Source organism: Prionailurus bengalensis, chromosome A3, assembly GCF_016509475.1.
Source record: "Prionailurus bengalensis isolate Pbe53 chromosome A3, Fcat_Pben_1.1_paternal_pri, whole genome shotgun sequence".
Taxonomy (NCBI): Eukaryota; Metazoa; Chordata; class Mammalia; order Carnivora; family Felidae; genus Prionailurus; species Prionailurus bengalensis.
The window spans coordinates 62332002-62351710 of NC_057354.1; the positions used below are offsets into that span (position 1 = coordinate 62332002).

General features: G+C 45.1%; 1 protein-coding gene across 4 annotated transcripts in view; it reads left to right on the top strand.

The window, feature by feature from the left end:
* Nucleotides 1-19709, top strand: part of FAM178B (family with sequence similarity 178 member B) — a 114555-nt gene that overhangs the window by 50115 nt on the left and 44731 nt on the right. For all 4 annotated transcript variants that reach the window (XM_043603236.1, XM_043603238.1, XM_043603235.1 and 1 more), the window contains exon 9: nt 18566-18680. In XM_043603236.1, coding sequence (XP_043459171.1) covers nt 18566-18680 — 115 coding nt within the window. The remainder of the gene's footprint in view (nt 1-18565; nt 18681-19709) is intronic.

The window sequence follows — 19709 nt, forward strand, 5'->3', positions numbered from 1 at the left end:
TTGGGGAAACATCTGTTCAAGCTTAGCCCATGTTTTGATTGGGTTGTTGGTCTTTTTTGGTTGGGTTGCAGGAGTTCTTTATATACTCTAGATACCTGGGGAGCCTGGGTGGCCTAGGAGAGTCAGGGGACTCCCCTGGGGAGGCCTGGGGAGTCGTTTGAGCATCCGACTTTGGCTCAGGTCTTGATCTCAGGGTTTGTGGGTTCGAGCCCCGTGTCAGGCTCTGTGCTGACAGCTCGAAGCCTGGAGCCTGCTTCAGATTCTGTGTCTCCCTCTCTCTTGGTACCCTTCCTTCTGCTTGCGCTCTGTCTCTCAAAAATGAATAAACGTTAAAAAAAAATGTATATATTCTAGATACTAGACCCTCACCAGGTATGTGATTTGCAGATATTTTTTCCCATTCTGTGGTTTTTGTTTTCACTTTCTTGATAGTGGCCTTTGATGCACAAGTTTTAAATTTTGATGAAGTCTAATTTATCTAACATTTTCCTATTGTTTCCTATGCTTTTGGTGTCAAATAAGACACCACTTCCTAGTCCAAGGTCATGAATATTTTTCCCTTCGTTTCCTTCTGAAAGATTTATTCTTTTGGCTCTTGCATTTAACTCTTTGATTTATTCTGAGTTGTTTTTTTTTAATATGGTGTGAGATAGGGGTTTAGCTTCATTCTTCTGCTTGTGGGTATCCAATTGTTGAAAAGCAGTATTTGTTGAAAAGACTGTTCTTTCTCCATTCAGTTGGCACCCTTGTTGAAAATCAGTTGACCGTAGATACAAGAGTTTATTTCTGGATTCTCAGTTTTATTCCATGAGTTATATATCCTTATGCCAATACCCCAAATTCTTGATTGCTACAGCTTGCAGTATTGAAATTGGGAAGTGTGAGTCTTCTAGCTTTGCTCTTTTCAAAATTATTTTGGCTATTTTGGGTCTCTTCTATTTCCATATTAATTTTAGGATGGCTTGTGAACCTCTGTAAAAATGACAGCTGGGGTTTTGATAGTGATTGTGTTGAATCAGTAGATAACTTTGAGTATTACTGCCATTTTAATAATATTGAGTCTTCCAATCCACAAATATGGAATATCTTCCCATTTATTTAGATCTTCTTTAATTTCTTTCATCAGTGTGTCTTATACTTTTGTTAAATTTATTCCTAAGTATTTTATTATTTTTGATGCTATTATAAATGGAATTTTTTTCCTTCGTTTTCTTTTCAGGTTGTTCCTTACTGGTGTGTAGAAAGACAGCAGATTTTTGTATACAGACCTTGTATCCTGCAACCTTGCTGAACTCGTTTATTAGCTCTAATTGTTTTTTTAATGGCAGAATTTGGTTTTGAAAGCAAACATGTTCTTGTGCAATTAATTGCTTGAAAGAAATGACCTCATGTTTCTTTAGCAAACGTGCTTTGGCTGTGCCAACGTAGGACTGGCCAGTAACTGTGCCAGCACACTGAGTAGGCAGTAGTGCCTGGAGAAAAGGAGCCCTATCAATGAGATCGAAACACTCTAGAGAAGGAGTAAAACACGCGTAGGTTCTGTCCTTTCGTCTTCCAACAGTGTTGTTCATTCTTACCTACCCATTCCATTCCTTACCAGCTTCTATAATATTTGTGTAGGAGGGGGAGAATATAACAAAATAAAATGACCCTCGCCAGTACATTCTTTGGATATTTTTTAAGTGGGCGAGAAACTTAGTTCTCAGAAAAAATTAGTTTCATTTTCTTTGTGTCTTTGGACACTTTGTTCTTCCTCACGTGGTCACCATGCTTTTTCTTTCTGTCCCCAGGGCTCCAGTATTATAGTCATTGGGGCTTTGGCGCTCCTTTGGACAGGCCTCTGTTTTGCGGGTCACTTTCTTTTCTGTCATTGTTTGCTTGTATTCTATCTCCTTTCTCCTTCTCTACCTTCCTTTCTTGCTCCTTCTCAGATAATATTTATAAGATTGCTTCTTGTAAAAAGAATAAAACAAAACAAAACCGAGACAAATAACCTTGTTAGCTAGGTAAACCCTGTTGTTATTATCTTAAAGTATTCTATGTATATTAAGTGCAGAAAATTCAAATACCAGGAAAAAAAGAAAATTCAAATACTAGAGAAAGGTGCAAAATTAAAAGTGAAAGCTTTCCTGCCCACCCACTCCCAATGGCCACTTCCTCTCCGCAAGTAGTTTTTTTTTTTGTTTTTTTTTTTCAACGTTTATTTATTTTTGGGACAGAGAGAGACAGAGCATAAACAGGGGAGGGGCAGAGAGAGAGAGGGAGACACAGAATCGGAAACAGGCTCCAGGCTCTGAGCCATCAGCCCAGAGCCCGACACGGGGCTCGAACCCACGGACCGCGAGATCATGACCTGGCTGAAGTCGGATGCTCAACCGACTGCGCCACCCAGGCGCCCCGCAAGTAGTTATTATTAAGAGTTTCATGTGATTATTTCTATGAGCAAAATTAATGCACAATCCACATAACACATGTTTTGTATTTATAGATTTGCTTACATCGTATTTCTCTTGACACTTTGGTATTCATCTTAAGTTACCTCCAGTAGAGAGTTAATCTTCTAGGATTTTCCCAGCTCTGTCCCCTGGATGTCAGAAGAGGCCACAGTCTACACAATGCAAGTCAGACAGGATTTTCTAGACCAGGGGTCTCCAGCATGGGGGACCTTTGAGGTGGGATGAGCCACCAGGTGTAAAAGAAAACATTAACACCTATATTTACATTTTAACCCATCTTTCTTTTTCTTAAGTTTTATTGAGGTATGTAATTGACACACATTAACCTGTACATATTTAAAGTATGCAATCTATTCACTTGACATATGTATATACCCATAAAACTGTCATCATTAGCAAGATAATGATGTCCAATGCCCTCAAAGTTTCCTTGTGCATCTAGGTAATAAATTTATCTCTCCTTTCCCTTTTGTCTGTAGGAAACCACTGATCTACTTTCTGTCATTACAGATCAGTTTGCATTCTCTAGAATTTTATATAAATAGATGGAATCATGCAATGGGTACTTTTTTTTGGGGGGGGTCTGGCTTCTTTCACACAGGATAATTTGAAATCCATCTTTGTTGTTGTATGTATCCATAGTTTATTCCTTTTCATAGCTGAGTGGTATTTCATTGTATGGATATCCTATCCCTACTGATGGACATTTGGGTTTTTTTTCTTTCAGTTTGGGGGGCTATTAAAATGTGCTGTAAACATTCTTATGCAGGTCTTTATATGGGCATCTGCTTTCTTTCCCTTGGGGTAAATATCTATGAGTGGATAGGCTGGGTCATATGATAAATGTATGTTTAAAGTGCTTTTTTTTTTTAAGTTTATTTTTTCTTTAGTAATGTCTATACCCAATGTGGAGCTTGAACTCACAACCTCAAGATCAAGAGTCTCCTCCTCTTACAACTGAGCCAGCCAGACATCCCTGTATGTTTAAGTTTTTAAGACATTGCTATACTGGGGAGCCTGGGTGGCTCATTTGGTTAAGTGTCTGTCTGACTCTTGGTTTCAGTTCAGGTCATGATCTCACAGCTTCCTGGGTTCGAGCCCCACATCGGGCTCTGTGCTGGCAGCATGGAGTCTACTTGGGATTCTCTCTCTGTCCCTCTCTCTGCCCCTCTTCCACTTGCTCTGTCTCTCTCTGTCTCTGTCTCTCTCTCAAAAGAAAAAAATAATAATGAATTGCCAAACTGTTTTCTAAAGTGACCCTGCCATTTCCCTGCCAGCAGTGTAGGAGAGTTCCAGTTGCTCCACATCCTTCCACCACTTAGGTATAGTCAGTCCTTTTTTTTTTTTTTTAATGTTTACTTTTGAGAGAGAGAGGGAGGGAGAGAGAATGAGTGGGGGAGGAGCAGAGAGAGGGGGGGACAGAGGATCCAAAACAGGCTCTGTGCTAATAGCAGAGTCTGACACAGGACTCAAACCCATGAACCGTGAGATCGTGACCTGAGCTGAAGTCAGGTGCTCAACTGACTGAGTCACCCAGGGGCCTCTAATCAGTCTTTTTAATAGGTATGTAGCAGTAGCTCATTGTGCTTTTAATTTTCATTTCCCTAAGGACTGGTGATCTTTGCATCAGCTTATTTGCCATCTGTGTGTCTTCTTTAGTTTAATGTCTATTTAGTTTTTTGGTCTACTTTCTTATTGGGTTGTCTTCCTATTGAATTGTAAGAGTTCTGTATATATTCTTTTTTTTTTTTTTTTTTTTTTTTAGTTTATTTTGAGAGAGAAGAAGCAGAGGGGAGGGGCAGAGAGAGGGAGAGAGAGGATCCCAAGCACGCTCTGCACTGACAGTGCAGAGCTAGTCCAACATGGGACTCAAACCCATGAACCTGTGAGATCATGACATGAGCAAAATCAAAAGTTGGACACCCAACTGACTGAGCCACCCAGGTGTCCCCTGTATATATTCTAATTACAGTTCTTGGTCAGTACATTTTTTGCAAATATTCTCCCCTAGTCTGTGGCTTTCCTTTTCATTTGTATGACCGTATGTTTTGAAGAACAAATGTTTTTATGTTTTAATGACATACAATTTATTGATATTTTATCGTTGGTGTTTTTAGTGTTGTATTTAAGAAATATTTGTGAGGGGCACCTGGGTGGCTCAGTCAGTTGAGTGTTAGGTTAAGCATCTGACTTTGGCTCAGGTCATGATCTCATGGTTTGTGAGTTCAAGCCCCGCATAGGGCTCTGTGCTGACAGCTCAGAGCCTGGAGCCTGCTTTGGATTCTGTGTCCCCCTCTCTCTCTGTCCCTCCCCTGTTCATGCTCTGTGTCTCTCAAAAATAAAAATAACCATAAAAAAAAACTTTTAAAAAAAGTAAGAAATATTTGTGAAACCTGGGTCCCCGAGATCTTTTCTTGTTTTCTTCTACAAATTTCATAATTAAGTTTTATAATTTACACTTTTTATAATTAAAATAAGTTTAATACTTTATAATTAGCCTTACATTTTTGGGTCAGTGGTCCATTTCACTGGCGTAAGGTTAAGCTTAATTTCTCAAAATATGGCTATACAATATTACCAATACATTTTCAACACATTTGTTGAAAAGATTATTCTTACTGAATTGAATTAACTTGGTATGTTTATTCAGAAACCAATTGATCATATATGTGTGGGTCTATTTCTGAACTCTAGTTTGTTTCATTGATTTATAGGTCTAATTTTATCCCCACTGTCTTTATACTGTAGCTTTATAAGTGTTGAAATCAGATAGTTTAAATCCTTCAACTTCATATTCTTTCTGAAACTTTTTTGGCTCTTCTAGGTCCTTTGCATTTTCATATAAATTTTAGAATGAGCTTGTCATTTTCTACCAAAAAAAAAAAAAATTCTGCCTGAGTCTTTATTGGGATTGCACTGAATCTATAGATCAATATGGGGCAGATTGACATACTTAAGAATATTAAGCCCTCCAATCCATGCACATGGGATGTCTCTCCATTTATTTAGATCTTCAGTTTCTTTCTTTTTTTTTTTTTAATGTTTTTTGATTTTTGACAGAGAGAAACAGAGCACGAGCAGGGGAGGGGCAGAGAGAGAGGGAGACACAGAATCCGAAGCAGGCTTCAGGCTCTGAGCTGTCAGCACAGAGCCAGGCGTGGGGTTTGAACTCACGAACTGTGAGATCATGACCTGAGCCAAAGTTGGACCCTTAACCCACTGAGCCACCCAGGTGCCCTAGTTTCTTTCTACATTTTGATGTACAAGTTTTGCAATTCTTTTGCTAAATTTATTCCTGAGTATTTTATTATTTTTGATACTATTATAAAATGAATTGTTTTCTTTCCTTTTTTTTTTTTTTAATGTTTATTTTCTTGAGAGAGACAGAGTGCGAACAGGGGAGGGGCAGAGAGAGAGGAAGACACAGAATCTGAAGCAGGCTCCAGGCTCTGAGCTGTTAGCACAGAGCCTGATGTGAGGCTCCAACTCATGAACCAGGAGATTGTGCCCTGAGCTGAAGTCAGATGTTTAACCGACTGAGCCACCCACGTGCCTCTCTTCTTTAGTCCCTTAACATGGTGAATTACATTGACTGGTTTTTGAATGTTTATTTTTGCATCCTTGCATTCTGGAATAATCCTATTTGGTTATGATGTATTAATTTTGTATATTTTATTGGATTCAATCTGGTAAAGTTTTGTTGAGAACTCTTAACATTTATGTTCGCTAAAGATATTAGTCTGTAGGTTTCTCTTTCTGGTTTTGGTGTCAGAGTAATACTGACTTCATAGAACGTGTTAAGAGGTACTTGCTCTTCTTCAGTATTCTGGAAAAGTTTGTATAGAACTGGTATTATTTCTTCCTTAAATGTTTGGTAAAATTAGCCAGTGGAACCATCTGGACCTTGAGTTTTCTTTATGGGAAGATTTTTAATTACAAATCCAATTGTTAAAAGTAGATATGTGGCTATTTACATTACCTGTTTCTTCTTGAGCTCTGTTGTTTTGCATCTATTTCACCTAAGTTGTCAAATTAATGGCATAAATTTGTTCATAATATTCTCCTATTATCCTTTTCAAGTCTGTTGGATCAGTGATGATGGCCTCTTTCTCATTCTGATATTGGTAATTTGTTTCTTTCTTCTTCCCAATCATTTGGGTTACAGGTTTATCACCTTTATTGATCTCAAAGAAACAGCTTTTGGTTTCATTGATTTTCCTTAGAGTTTCTCTGTTTTCTGTTTCATTGATTTCTGCTTACCTTTATTTCCTTTCAAATTCTGCTTCTTTGGGGTTTGATCTGTTCTATTTTCCTCCAGTTTTTTAAGGTGGAAATTTAAATCATGGTAGTTCATTTTTTTTTTACTGGTGTGTCAAAAGTAGCTCAAACTTGGGGCACCTGGGTGGCTCAGTCGGTTAAGCGTCCAACTTAAGCTCAGGTCATGATCTCACAGTTTGTGAGTTCAAACCCCAGGTCGGGCTCTGTGCTGATAGCTTGGAACCTGGAACCTGCTTCAGATTCTGTGTCCCCCCCGACACACACACATTCTCTCTCTGCCCCTCCCCCACTTGCACTTTGTCTCTCAAAAATTAAAAAACATTACAAATTATTTAGAAAAAAATTTTAAGTAGCTCAACCCTTTTTTCTAAAGAGTTTATTTTTAAGTAATGTCTACCCCCAACATGGGACTCAAAGTCACAACCCCAAGATCAAGTGTCACATGCTTTACTGACTGAGCTAGCCGGGTGCCCCGTAGCTCATGTTTTTTAACTTCTCTTTTTAATATATCATGTATATGGCATATTAGCATAATGGTACATTTGTAGAGCTTATAAACGTATGTTTGTTGGAGGTATAAATTTAAAAAACTTTAATGATAGACATGCACCATGAAAAAAGTTTTGGAGAGCAACAAAAGCATTCTTTGATTAGAGCTATAGGCTGACGCCTTGCTGGGAAATTTGACATATCGTGGGAACATGGGGATGCATAATGGGTGACAGAGCATAAGATGGGGTGGATGGAGTGGAGACAGGATGTCTGACAGCCACTCCCTTGGGAAGAACCCGGCAGCAGTATGGAGCAGTATCAGGATGCAGATGGAGCTTGGCCGTCAGACTGACAGAGTCCTCACCCGAGTGGCCAGCACTGAGCACTTAGGATTGTTTTCAGAGTTGGTGGTAATAACTTAGGTGAGGCACCTGGTATATAGTGGATTCTACTCACAATATGATAGCTGTTATCAAAATGAAAATGTATTTCTTTATGACTCAGAGGTTGTTAGATAAACCAAAGGAGCTAAGAGGCACAAGTTCTCATCTTAATTTCTCTAGTTCTGTTTTGGCCATTTCTGTCTCACTCTATTCTCAGATGATTGGTTTTTGTTTTTGTTTTCTCAGATGATTTCTAAGTGGCCAACAACCCCTTAGTCTGTAGATTCAATTGACCCTTTCTACTCTTCACTGTCTTACTAGGAGTTGTCCCCACTTCACCTGATCTGCCTCTCATGGTGGTCAGGACAGCCTCCTGCTGGGGTGGTAGGAGGCAACCCCCTCAGAGCCTCCGGGAGCCTCTCCAGATGGAGGCCTTGCCTGTGGACACCTGCCCATTGGAGCTCCACGCAGCCTTGCCAGTGGATTCCATCTCCCGTTGTGGTATGGCAGTCACCATCACATGCAAGGAGTATGTCTGTGCTGGGCCCAGGGCCCGGCCCTCTGTTCATGTGGGGGTAACCTTCACGGGGCAGGTGCCTCTACCCCGGGCCAAGGAGACAGGCTGGGATCCAGCTGTATTCTTAATCCCCACACTGGTACTGTGAGAACACTATGCAGACCCAAATAAGCAGGCGAACACCGTGAGGACCACCCTGGAGATCCCATCCCCCAGCCTCTCAGAGCTGTCATTTGCTCGGCATGGCCCCTTCAAAGTCTCCAGTTGGAACCTGACAATAACAGTAATTCAACTTCATAATTGATCCTCCTTTTAAAAACATACTATTGTCTATTGTGATAATAAAAGTTGTTTCCTTGAAAATAATAGTTCACATTTCTAGACATCTTGTGCCAGGCACGGAGTCCAGGGCTTCGCCTATCTCATTTAATCACCACAGCACCCTTTCTTAGATAATCAGGTGGCTGGAAAGCCCAGTCTTCACACTGTCTGTGTGACACATGGTCTCCTATGTGTTTGGCTGGACCCTCAGTCCAGCTCGCTTTATCATCTTCTCTGCCTTGCTTTCTGTGCTCCAGCCTCCCTGGCCTTTTCTGCTCATCTCCCCTCCTGCTCTGGGGTCTCTGCATGCGCCACTTTCTCCTCCCTAGATGGTGTCTTCCCTCTTCTCAGCATCTTCCTAGCTTTTGCTTTCCTAACTCCATCTCTGCCCTGGACCAGTGAGCCCCTCTGGCGTTGCCTCATTGGGAAGGTCTGCCCTGCCCTACCCAGCCGTGTCCCCTCTCTCACTCCCTTTCCACTCTCTGTGGCTCTGGTCATAGTTGATGGGTGGACTCTTTGACTCATCTCACCCATTAAGTTGTGAGCTCTAGAGCGCAGGGACCGTGGCTTCACTTGTCTTTGTTTTAAGTTCTCTTGAGTTCCTGGCAGCTACACAAGCCAGCATGCAGTAGGACTCGGGTGGTATTCGTTGAATGTGTGGCTGAGTGTCAGGGAATGTGTGCCTTGCCTACAGCAGACATCAGCATCTTTCCCACCAGCCCCTCTGATCCTGTGCAGTCGGTCAGCTGTGGAGCTGTGTGTGCAAGCCAAACTCCAGATGTGCTGTCCTGTCCTCCGAGGTCAGAATGCAGGGACCCCAAGGGGACAGGCACATATGCATCACCCCAACCCAGCCGGCATCTCCCTTGTGCCCCTGACTTCTGGAGCATTTGCCTCCTAATCTGCCTCCCTGTCTGACCACCTGTACATCAGGAGTTGTGTGCTGCCTCTCCATGGCTTCTGCTGAGGCCCAGCTGGGTCTGTTCCTGGAACACATGACAGTGCCTGGCACAGACTTTTAAAGCTCCCTGATTCTAATGTGCAGCCAGGCTGAGAAAGTGCCAGGTTATGAGGACTTTGGCCAAGTGCACAAACCTCATACAATAATATGGTGAGCACTTCTTAATGTTTGTCTTTCAGACCCTGATCAAAAAGCTCCCCCAGGACTATGTCTGAGCTTTAAAACATGCCAAGGCCGGGGTTCTGCCCTTTAAGGTTGTTATGGGGTGCAGCCCGGGCAGGGACATTTTAAAACCTCCCCATATGACTCCAGTAAACAGCCAGGGCTGGGGACCCCTGGGCTCCTTTGCCTTGGAGGCAAGGCTGGGAGCTGTGGGTGTACATGGAGCGGGGACTTCCCTCTGTGGGTTCCTCCCCACACTCACCCACCCTCAGCATCTGCCAGAGCATGTGAGGGTGAGACCCCGAGTACAGTTCTGGTGCGAAGGCCATGGCTTTCATTAGCTCGCTGGTTTCCCAAGGTGGCTGCATTGTAGAGTCACTTGGGATTTTTTTCTTAAATTCCAGAGCCCAAGCCAGCCTAATTAAACCACAGTCACGAGAGGTGGGACACAGGTGGCAGTAACTTGTGAAGCTATTCCCTAAAGTGATTCCAGAATGTGCAGATGAGTCTGAGAACTACTGCATTCGGTTCTCAGCAGGGTCCTTGATCTGGAATACAACAAACACCACCATCCCTTAGACTGTAGGGATGTGCTGCCCACGGTGCTATGTGTGGAGCCCTTTTCCTCTGTTTCTTTTCTTCTTTTAAGAAGTTCTTCATTTCTGTTGTTGTTATTGTTGTTGTTGTTTTAGGACAGTGTTAGGCTTATGGAATATTTGATTGGAAAGCAGTGCCCACATACTCCCCCCCCCCCACCACCACTTTCCCAACCTAATACACACATAGTTTTTTCTACTACTGACATCTTGTGTTTGTATGCTATATTTGTTAGGATTGATGAGCCATTATTGATACATTATCATTAACTGAAGGCCATTGTTTAAATTAGGGTTTACTCTTTGTGTTGTACATCCTGTGCGTTTTGGTGAATGTATGGCACGTGTCCATCATTACTGTATCATACGCAGCAGTTTCACCGCTCTGAACACTCTGTGCTCCACCTGTTCGTTCCTCCCCCTCTCCCTCCAAGCTCCTGGTAACTCCCGATCTCTATGGTCTCTAGGGTTCGCCTTTTCCAGAATGTCATATAATTGGAATCATGCCATGTGTAACCTTTTCAGATTGGCTCCTTTCACTTAGCAATATGTATTGGAGGTGCCTTTTCATGGCTTGGTAGCTTATTTCTTCGTATCACTCAGAAGTATTCCATTGTGTAGATGTACCACAGTTTGTTTACCTGTTCACCTCCTGAAGGACATTTCGTAGCTTCTAGTTTTTGGCAATTAATGAGAAAAGCTGCTATAAACATTCACGTGCAGCTTTTTGTGTGGCTGTACATTTTCAGTTCAGTTGGGTCAATACCAAGGATTTGTATTTACAAATAACAAAATTGCTGGATTGTATGATAAGAGTATGTTTAGTTTTGAAAGAAACTACCAGGCTGTCTTCCAAAATGGCTGTAGCATTTTGCATTCCCACCAGCAATGAATGAGAGTTCCTGTTGCTCCACATCCTCGTCAGCATTTGGTTATCTTCTGTTTCATTTTAATCTAAAGATCAGGAATATTCCAGAAATCTGAGGTTCAGAAATCCAAAGTGAGAGAAAACCTGGTAGGCCATGCATTCAGGGATGTTACTGGGAAGCTTTTGGTTGAGTCTAAATCAGTCTCAAATTCTTGCTTTTTTTTTTTTTTTTAACGTTTATTTATTTTTGAGACAGAGAGAGACAGAGCATGAATAGGAGAGGGGCAGAGAGAGAGGGAGACACAGAATCTGAAACAGGCTCCAGGCTCTGAGCTGTCAGCACAGAGCCTGACATGGGGCTCGAACTCACGGACCGTGAGATCATGACCTGAGCCAAAGTCGGACGCTTAACTGACCGAGCCACCCAGGCGCCCCTCAAATTCTTGCTTTTTAAATGTGACAGGGTGGTTTGATACTACCTTCCTGAGTCATACTGAGGGACCTTACATCATTAAAAATAACCCAAGAGTGCATACTGAGGTAGCAAAGCAAGGAAGTGGTTGCCTGGAGTTGAGATGTGACAGCTGGGCCTCTGGCAGCCATACTGGACCATGAGGTGATCTTAAGAAGGAGAAGCACATGCCGAGAACAGCAGAGCAGAAAACAGGCACTCAAGATCCTCCCAATCAGTCAGGTCCTTGTACCAGTGTGGCCCACACACTTCCACACTTTTTCATCAGAGAGAAAAAAAATTCTAGCTTATTTAAGCCCAGGTAGTTTTTTGTTTTGTTTTCAGTCTTTTTGTTATTTGCAGCAGAACCTAGTTCTAGCAGCTATGAGTGGTTCAGTGGTTTGGCACAATACAAGTCTGTCCTACACACTGGGGGCCAGGAATGCTCAATGGTGTTAGGTGACACCAGGCAGTGGTGTGAGTTACAGAGGGCAGGAGAGAGGAGAGGTGGCCTGGGGACGGCATCACCTATCCTGTACACACCCTCACTCACATGAACAAAAGGTCTAGAGACCGAGACCTGTTGGGGGGGAGGGGAAGGGAGGCTATGTGGGGGTGTGTGTGGATGGTGAGTATGGGTGTGGTATGTGTGTGTGATGTGTGAGTGTCATGGTATGTTCCGTGTGTGTGGTCTGTGAGTATATGTGTGTTGTATGAGTGGTGACTGTGTCTTGTGTGTACAGATGGTCGTGTGTGTGAAGTGAGTGTGGATGTGGTATAGGTGTGGTGTAGAAGTGTGTCTATAGATGGATGTAGTGTGTGTGCAATGAGTAGGGTGTGGTATATGAGTAGATGGGTGGCATGTGTCCATAGTATATGGTGTGTGTGTATGTGTATGTGGTAGGTGGATGGGTATGTGAATGTATATATGTGTATGGGTAGGTGGATGGGTATGTGAATGTATATATGTGTATGGGTGTGTGTGTGGTGGATGAATACATGGGTGGGGGGGATAAGTGGATATAGGGATGTGTATGGATGTGGAATGGGGTGGATATAGGGTCGTGTGTATGATGGGTGGGTATAGGGGTGTATATGTGTATGTGAGTGTGTAATGGGGGCGGGTATAGGGGTATATGGGGGTTGGCGGTTATAAGAGTATATGAGTATGTGTGAGTGTGTGTGTGTAGTGGGTGGATATAAGGACATATATGTGTGTATGTGAGGATGAGTGTGTGTCTGGTGGGTGGGTTTAGGGGTGTGTGTGTATGTGAGGGTGTGTAGGTGTGTGTGTTTGTGCGCTAGGTGGGTATAGAGGGGTATATATGTGTGTGAGGGTGTGTGGTGGGGTGGATATAGGGATGTGTGTGCATTGATGGTGTATGTGACGGGTGGATTAGGAGTGTATATGCATGTGTGAGGTTGTGTGGTGAGTGGATATAGGGTTGTGTGTGTGTGTGTGTGTGTGTGTGAGGGTGGGTGGTGAGTGGATGGATATGGAGGTGTATATGTGAGTGTGTAAGGGTGTGTGTGTGGTGGCTGTATATGGGGTGTGTGTGTGTGAGAGAGAGTGTGTGGGGGATGGGTATATGCAGGCTGGGTTACAGCAAGGCAAGCAGAAGGTTGTGAGGGCACTAGAGGGAGGGCCTCAGCTCAGGAGGAGCAGGTAGAAAAGGGAAAATGAAGGTCAGTGAGGTGGGTTGCATGGCACAGAAGGGATAAAAAAGAAGGGACAAAAAGAAGACTGAAAAGGATGTGGGTAGACAGAGTAGTCTGGAGAAGAAGCCAGCGGGCATGAGAGGCAAGAAGAGAAGGTGGGTCAGAGCTTCTCCGGGTCCCAGGCACACAGTTGTCCGTGGTGAGAGGCAGCGTCAGGGTCAGGAGAATGCTGGGCTCCATCCTGTGCTCACACTGCTGTTGGGGCAATGAGATGTGCATGTTTTTAAGATACAGACTTGATGCAATATTGTGTTTTTACCACATACGTGGATAATAACATCACTCCATACTCCTAAGACCAGTTGCTTCCCTTTGCCCTTCTTTTTGCCCCAGTCTTCAGGGTGGGTGTGATACGGGCAGGCGGGCCGAGAACCCAGACGGGGTCCCGCAGGCTTCGCGCAGGATAGAAATCAAAGTGAACGGGAAGAAGTGAGAGCAGAGTTTACTGAGCAGCATAAGGGATAGCGTATAGCAGATGAAGTATCTGGAAGACTCAGGAAAGGAGAGTGAGTCTCTCCTTTGCTCAGGCTCTGAGGGTTTATTGAGGATGGTGAGCATGTCCTCTCAGCTACCCAGGAACCAGTCAGAACAAGGACAGAGGTCCAGGTGTTCTCCATAAGTCACTTATGCTCTGGAGCCAGGGGGTCTTGGCGTCACAATGTCTAACGGCAGCTGTCTGGAATACATACGTGATGACCCACCTGGTCACTCCTTAGACGTTATCTACTGTGCTGGAAAACTGCAAAGAAATCATTAACTCCTTGACCTTTACAGTTAGGACATCCATTCTTTGTACTATAAGGTATGTGCAAGGTGGGGCTGCAGGTCCTAGCAAGAACAGACTCAGGAAAAGGAGAAAAAGCGGTTCTCCTTGGAGTCCCTTCAGTGTCCCTGTCTCAGGTGAGTCCTCCCTCCCTCTCTCTGTGCCCTTCCCCTCACCCCTCCAGCACCCTGGGCTCCAGGCTGGGCCTAAGCAAGGAATGGCACCTGGCTTCAGGGTGCGCCCGCCCCAGGATCCTCCTTCTGTCTGTAGCTGCCCCCCTGCAGTACCCAACCGCATTCCTTCCCTGCCATTTATGCCACCCTGCATCGTTCTGTGTATTTATTTAATGTGTCTTGTCTGTTTCCCTGCTAAACCATCAGCTCCATGAGACTAGGACATTGTCTCTTTTGTTCACTGCTGGGCCCCCAGCATTTAGAACGACACCTGGTGTTCAGTTACCATTTATTGAGTGCATAAAAAGTTTAAATGACAGGCTAAGGCCAATTGACTAAAGCGGGTGATATTTTACAAGTGTGAATTTAAATACAAAAGTGCAGGGAGGCACCTAGATGGCTCAGTCAGTTAAGCGTTTGACTTGGCTCAGATCATGATCTCTCAGTTGTGAGATCGAGCCCTGCATCAGGCTCTGTGCTGAGAGTGAAGCCTGCTTGGGATTCTTTCTCTCCCTCTCTCTCTCCCTCTCTCTCTCCCTTTCTCTCTCTCTCTCTCTCTCTCTCTCTCTCTCTCTCTCTCTGTCCCTCTCCTGCTCGAGCTCTCTCACTAAATAAATAAACAAACATTAAAGAAAAAGTGCAAAGGGAAGTTAAGTAATTGGGAGGATTAGAAATGGTAAGGTGTGTTGAAAAGGATACCTACAAGCCCAAAGTGGTGTCACTTAGGCCAAGTCACCAAACCAGAGCTTAATACTAACCTAATGGCAGTTTCAGCCTCCTAAGTGTCAGTCTGTCAATCAGGAATTGTGTGATAGGCACTCCTGAGGTAATCTGTCTGTATTATAAGACCACCTGCCCTTTCCCACTGAAGGAAGGTGACCTTGCTTGGAATAATCCTTTCTTTTCTTTTGCTAACAACTTTCTTGCCCCACCCTCCTTCCTATAAAACCTGCCATTTTGTAAACTCCTTGGAAAACCCCTCTGCCTGAGAGGTGGGGTGCTGCCTGGTTCATGAATCACTGGTTCATAAAGCCAATTCGATCCTTAAATTTACTTGGTTGGATTGAGCAGGGCGGAGGGAAGGGGTTTAGGTTTTTTTAAGTTTATTTATTTATTTTTGACAGAGAGAGAGAGAGAGAGAGAGAGAGAGAAGGATGGAGGGGCAAAGAGGGAGAGACAGAATCCCAAGCAGGCTCTGAGCCATCAGCGCAGAGCCCGAGGGGGCTCAAATTGGCAAACTGTGAGATTCTGACCTGAGCCAAAACCAAGAGCAAACGCTTAATCAACTGAGCCCCCCAGGCGCCCCTGGATTGTTTTTTAATAGATTGTAAGCCTCCCCTAAATGCTGTGAGTCTCACACTCCAGTTGGGATGATGGGTCAGTATCCTACTTTCCATTAGGAACCAGCACCCCCCATTGAGGTTCCTGGAGAATTGTAGGGTCTCTAAGATGGTGTCAGGGAATCAGGACCCAGACACATGGTTGGCCCTCTCAAGGTAGCCACCCCAGAGTATTCATTAGCAATTCAATTTGGAGGACGCAGAGAGGGAGAGAAAGACCAGATCCCCCTGGACCCTGTGCCCTGTATCAGACCATTAAGGCCCAAGATGGGAGCTGGTGGGTGAGAAGCTGTGACAGAAGCCTAGGGAGGGGAGCTGCTGGGGCCAGCACGTCGAGCCGAGGAGCTTCTTGGGATGTATGTGGTTTTCCCATTCCCTGTAACTGGTGCCAGGAGAACAGAGGCGGTGGTGTTACGTGAAGCAACACTTCTTCTGAGGCACAGATGGAAAAGTCACTTTTATTTTAGGCCCAGTGCTTCTCTTCCCCTGCCTTCCCCCGAAGCATCAGTTCCATCCCAGGAGAACCACCTAAAGGGATGCTTTCAGACTCACAGTCTCTAAACAGAGCCCAGATGCTCAGGGCTGTTAGCCATGGCATTTAAAAAGGCACAGGGCCCCGATGCTCCCTGGGGGAGTCACCTCAAACGACTGTGGTGTGGGTGTGGAGAAACTGAGTTAGGGAGCTGGAGCCTTGTGTCTGCGTTTTCTTCTGTGTCAGCTCTCCGGAAAACCCCCACTCGGGACAAACAGTGCTCAGGAAAAGCTGAGCGCATGGCCTACTTATAAGCAGTGTTAATTATGGGCTCTTGGGCGCCTGTCGTCGCTTAACCAATTTCCAGGGCTGTTGATTGGTTTATCCCGAGGCATCCAGGCCCCTTGCTCTAAAACCGCTCCTGACACATCAGCCTGGGTCAAGCTGTGGTGTGGAGTAATTACTGGGTGGGGTAGGGAGGGGGACAGTAGCCGGCTTCAGGTTTGAAGCTGGCGGTACCTGCACTGCTGTTCCCAAGGAGTCTTAAAGCAGCTGATACACCTGCACCGGCCAAAGAGGGGTGAGAGGGTGGCCGTGCACAGCACCCTTTGGGGTGCTACGCTGCTGGCGGGCTGTTCCCGCCCAGCTGGGCCTCCAGGGCCTCAAGGAGGTTGATTCTCTTTGCACATGCCTGGAAAGTTCATTGGCCTGCCCACACATGCGTGTGTGTACGTGCACAGTCCCCCAAGGGCCCTAGTAAACAGCTCTCTCTCTCTAGTGGAATCTCATTGTGTTTTGCAGACTTCATTCTTCCCAGCTCGTTTGTGCAGCGGGCAAGGGGTATCATTACTCTTACTTGTTAAGTTGCCCGAGAGGAAAAAAAACAAACAAGAAAGTTTTTCCTCCTCCAAGAGTCTAATTACTTGTTGGGTGAGCCCTGACCCATATACATTTCCAGAGAGAGAGACACCTGATGCCAGCAGAAGAGATGTCCTTGGACGGGATTCAGAGACCCTCTGCCGGCCATTCCCCCAGCTTCTGGCTCTGCAGCCATACCAGACTCTTGCCAGAGCTTCATAAGGAGTTTAGGATGCTCTGTTTCTTGCCTTGAGTTACTGGACATGCCATGCTATTTCATGTGTCTCTCTGCCTTTGTCATTTCTGTCCCTTTGCTGGGTGCATGTTTCCTTTCCCATTACCTGTGCCTTATTCCTCACCTTCCCCACTCCCCCCACCTCCAGTCAACTCTCCCTGTGAGCAGGCTCTGCACCTCCCATCCTCCAGTCAACTCCCCCTGTGAGCAGGCTCTGCACCTTCCATCTGCTTCAGTTGGTTTTGAGCACATTCCCTTGTGTTTGCTTATCTGCCTGGCTCCCCTCCCTCCTAGGCTGTGAACTCCCTGAAGTCAAGGTCTCCATCCAGCCACCTTTTTATCTTGGGCACCTGGCACGGTTCTAGCCCATGGGGGATCCACTGAGGTGGGCTTCTCAGAGGGAACTCTCACCCCCAGAATGGCAAAGGGTCAAGCATATGCTACTAATGCGCTTCTAGCCTAGTTTCCAAGTTCCTGATTCTGACACATCACCTGCTGTCAAATTCAACGTTTGTCAAGGTTCTTGACACTGGCAGTTTATCTTGGGACTGGTCTTCAGGTTCCCTCTTATTCAGGTACTACTCAGTCAGGTTTGTTTAGGATTCTCTCCGTTCAGCTTCCCCACCCACCAACCCCTCCTCTAGGCACTAGATGTGCAGGGTGCAGGGGTGGGGGGCATTTACATTCAAATAGGGAGAGACAGACAAGAAACAAAATAATAAATAAGATAACATAGAGGGATGATAGCGCGGGGACCTGAACTCCACCTCTTGGTGGGGTCTGGAGAGGTCACCATGCAGAAGAGTGCCTGGGAAGGAGATAGTCTTGCAGCCATCTTTGGGAAATACCATCCTCCATGTTGTCTTTTGTTTTTCTAGCTTCCTGGTTCTGAAAATGCCCTTAAGTAGTCTGACTGAAGAAGAGCCCCTGGGTACATAAGGTTTTTCCCTCTCTGTTAGTGTGGCCAGATTATCATTCATGTTTGGTTACACCAGTGGAGAGAGAATGGTACTTTGAGCTCCAGCTGGCTTCGAAGACACCTCCCAGGCTGCGGGGAGTGCCCTCGGCTGGAATGGTGGACCTGGGAACACCCACATGTTGCAGCAAGGGCAGTGTCGAGTCAGCAGGAGGTTCAGAGCTGGCCTCAGCCCTTAGTGGCAGAGGTCCTGGGGCAGCAGAGACTCTCATGTCTTCCGCATCTGGCAGTTTTGAGGCCTCTGGTTTAGGTGTCTTCATCTGACTCAGCTCTGGGCAGCTCAGCGCTCTGATGGAGCCCGTTCACTTGAAGGTGGCTAGAGCTTGAAGACAGGAGAACATGAACAGCCAGGTTCCCAAAGCTCCCTCGGATGTCTCAAAACTGCTGGTTGCTTGATTCCTCCAGAAAACACCTGTGGTGCCAGAGAATGCAAACACGGTCCCCTTGGGCCAGGGGCTGTCATGCCCACCCCTCCCTTGGGAGTCATGTGCCTGTCCTCCTCTGCCCTCCCTAACTAACCCTCTGCTCTCCCTTGGCCTGACAGATGGAGACAAGCACTGGTGGTGCCCCTCCCTGCAAGAGGTCACGGAGGTGTTTCACAGCCTGGGAGCCCGTAGCCCTGCTCTGGGCCTGCGTGAGCCCCGTCAGCACAGTGGGAGGTGAGTACTGTCCTTTCCTCACTGTCCTTTCTCATTTGTTCAGCAGCTGGGGAACTCACTTCAAACCTGTCAATTTGGATACATTCAATATGTGCAGGTTTTTCCATATCAGTTACACCTCAGTTAAAATGTTTAAAACAAACAACAAACATTACCCAAAAAAAAGAGAGATCCGTTCTTTTGAACATTTATTAATGTTAGGAAATATTGAAGTATTTCCTATTCTGAGGAGATGGGAAGGGAAGAAAAAATTAATCATAAAGTATTTCCTATTCTGTAAAGGTAATACAACGTAATGGGCCATTCATCGTACAAAACTATCCATTTCATTACTGTTTGTGGCATCCTCCGTTCCATGAGCATTTATAAGTTAGAAAAAGGTGAGGTATCTGGGTGGCTCAGTTGGTTAAGCTTTGGCTCAGGTCATGATCTTACAGTTCATGGGTTCAAGGCCTACATCAGACTCTATGCTGAGTGTGGAGTCTGCTTGGGATTGTCTCTCTCTCCCCCTAGCTTTCTGCCCCTTCCCCATCCGTGCACCTGGGCACACGCTCTCTCTCTCAAAAATAGATGAACATTTAGGGAAAAAAAAAGAGGAAAGATTTCCTCTGATTCTTATATAAAATTATGTGTATTTGTGGGGGGGAGTTAAAAAAAATTCCCAAACTCAGGCTTTAACCCACATGGTGAAACAGAGTCTGAGGGATTATAGAACAAACCACACACAAGTACCTGTGGATATGAGTATCACACCGTGAATGACAAATGGTGAATGTTTGGATAAATGACCCTGCTCCCAGCCTAGGCAGGGAGTGGGGAGGCACAGGGAGAAGAAGCAGGCACAGATGAGTCTTGCTGGTTTAGCTGACATCTGTTCCTGCCCCGTGGTGACTCAGAGCCCTCAATGCCCCTCCTCTTCCAGGACATGTCCCAGTCTCTCTGGTCTACCTCTAAGCCTCAATTTTGACGCATTACCTAATATCAACCCATGGCCAGCAAGGCACAATTTTACATGTAATTTCCACAGTG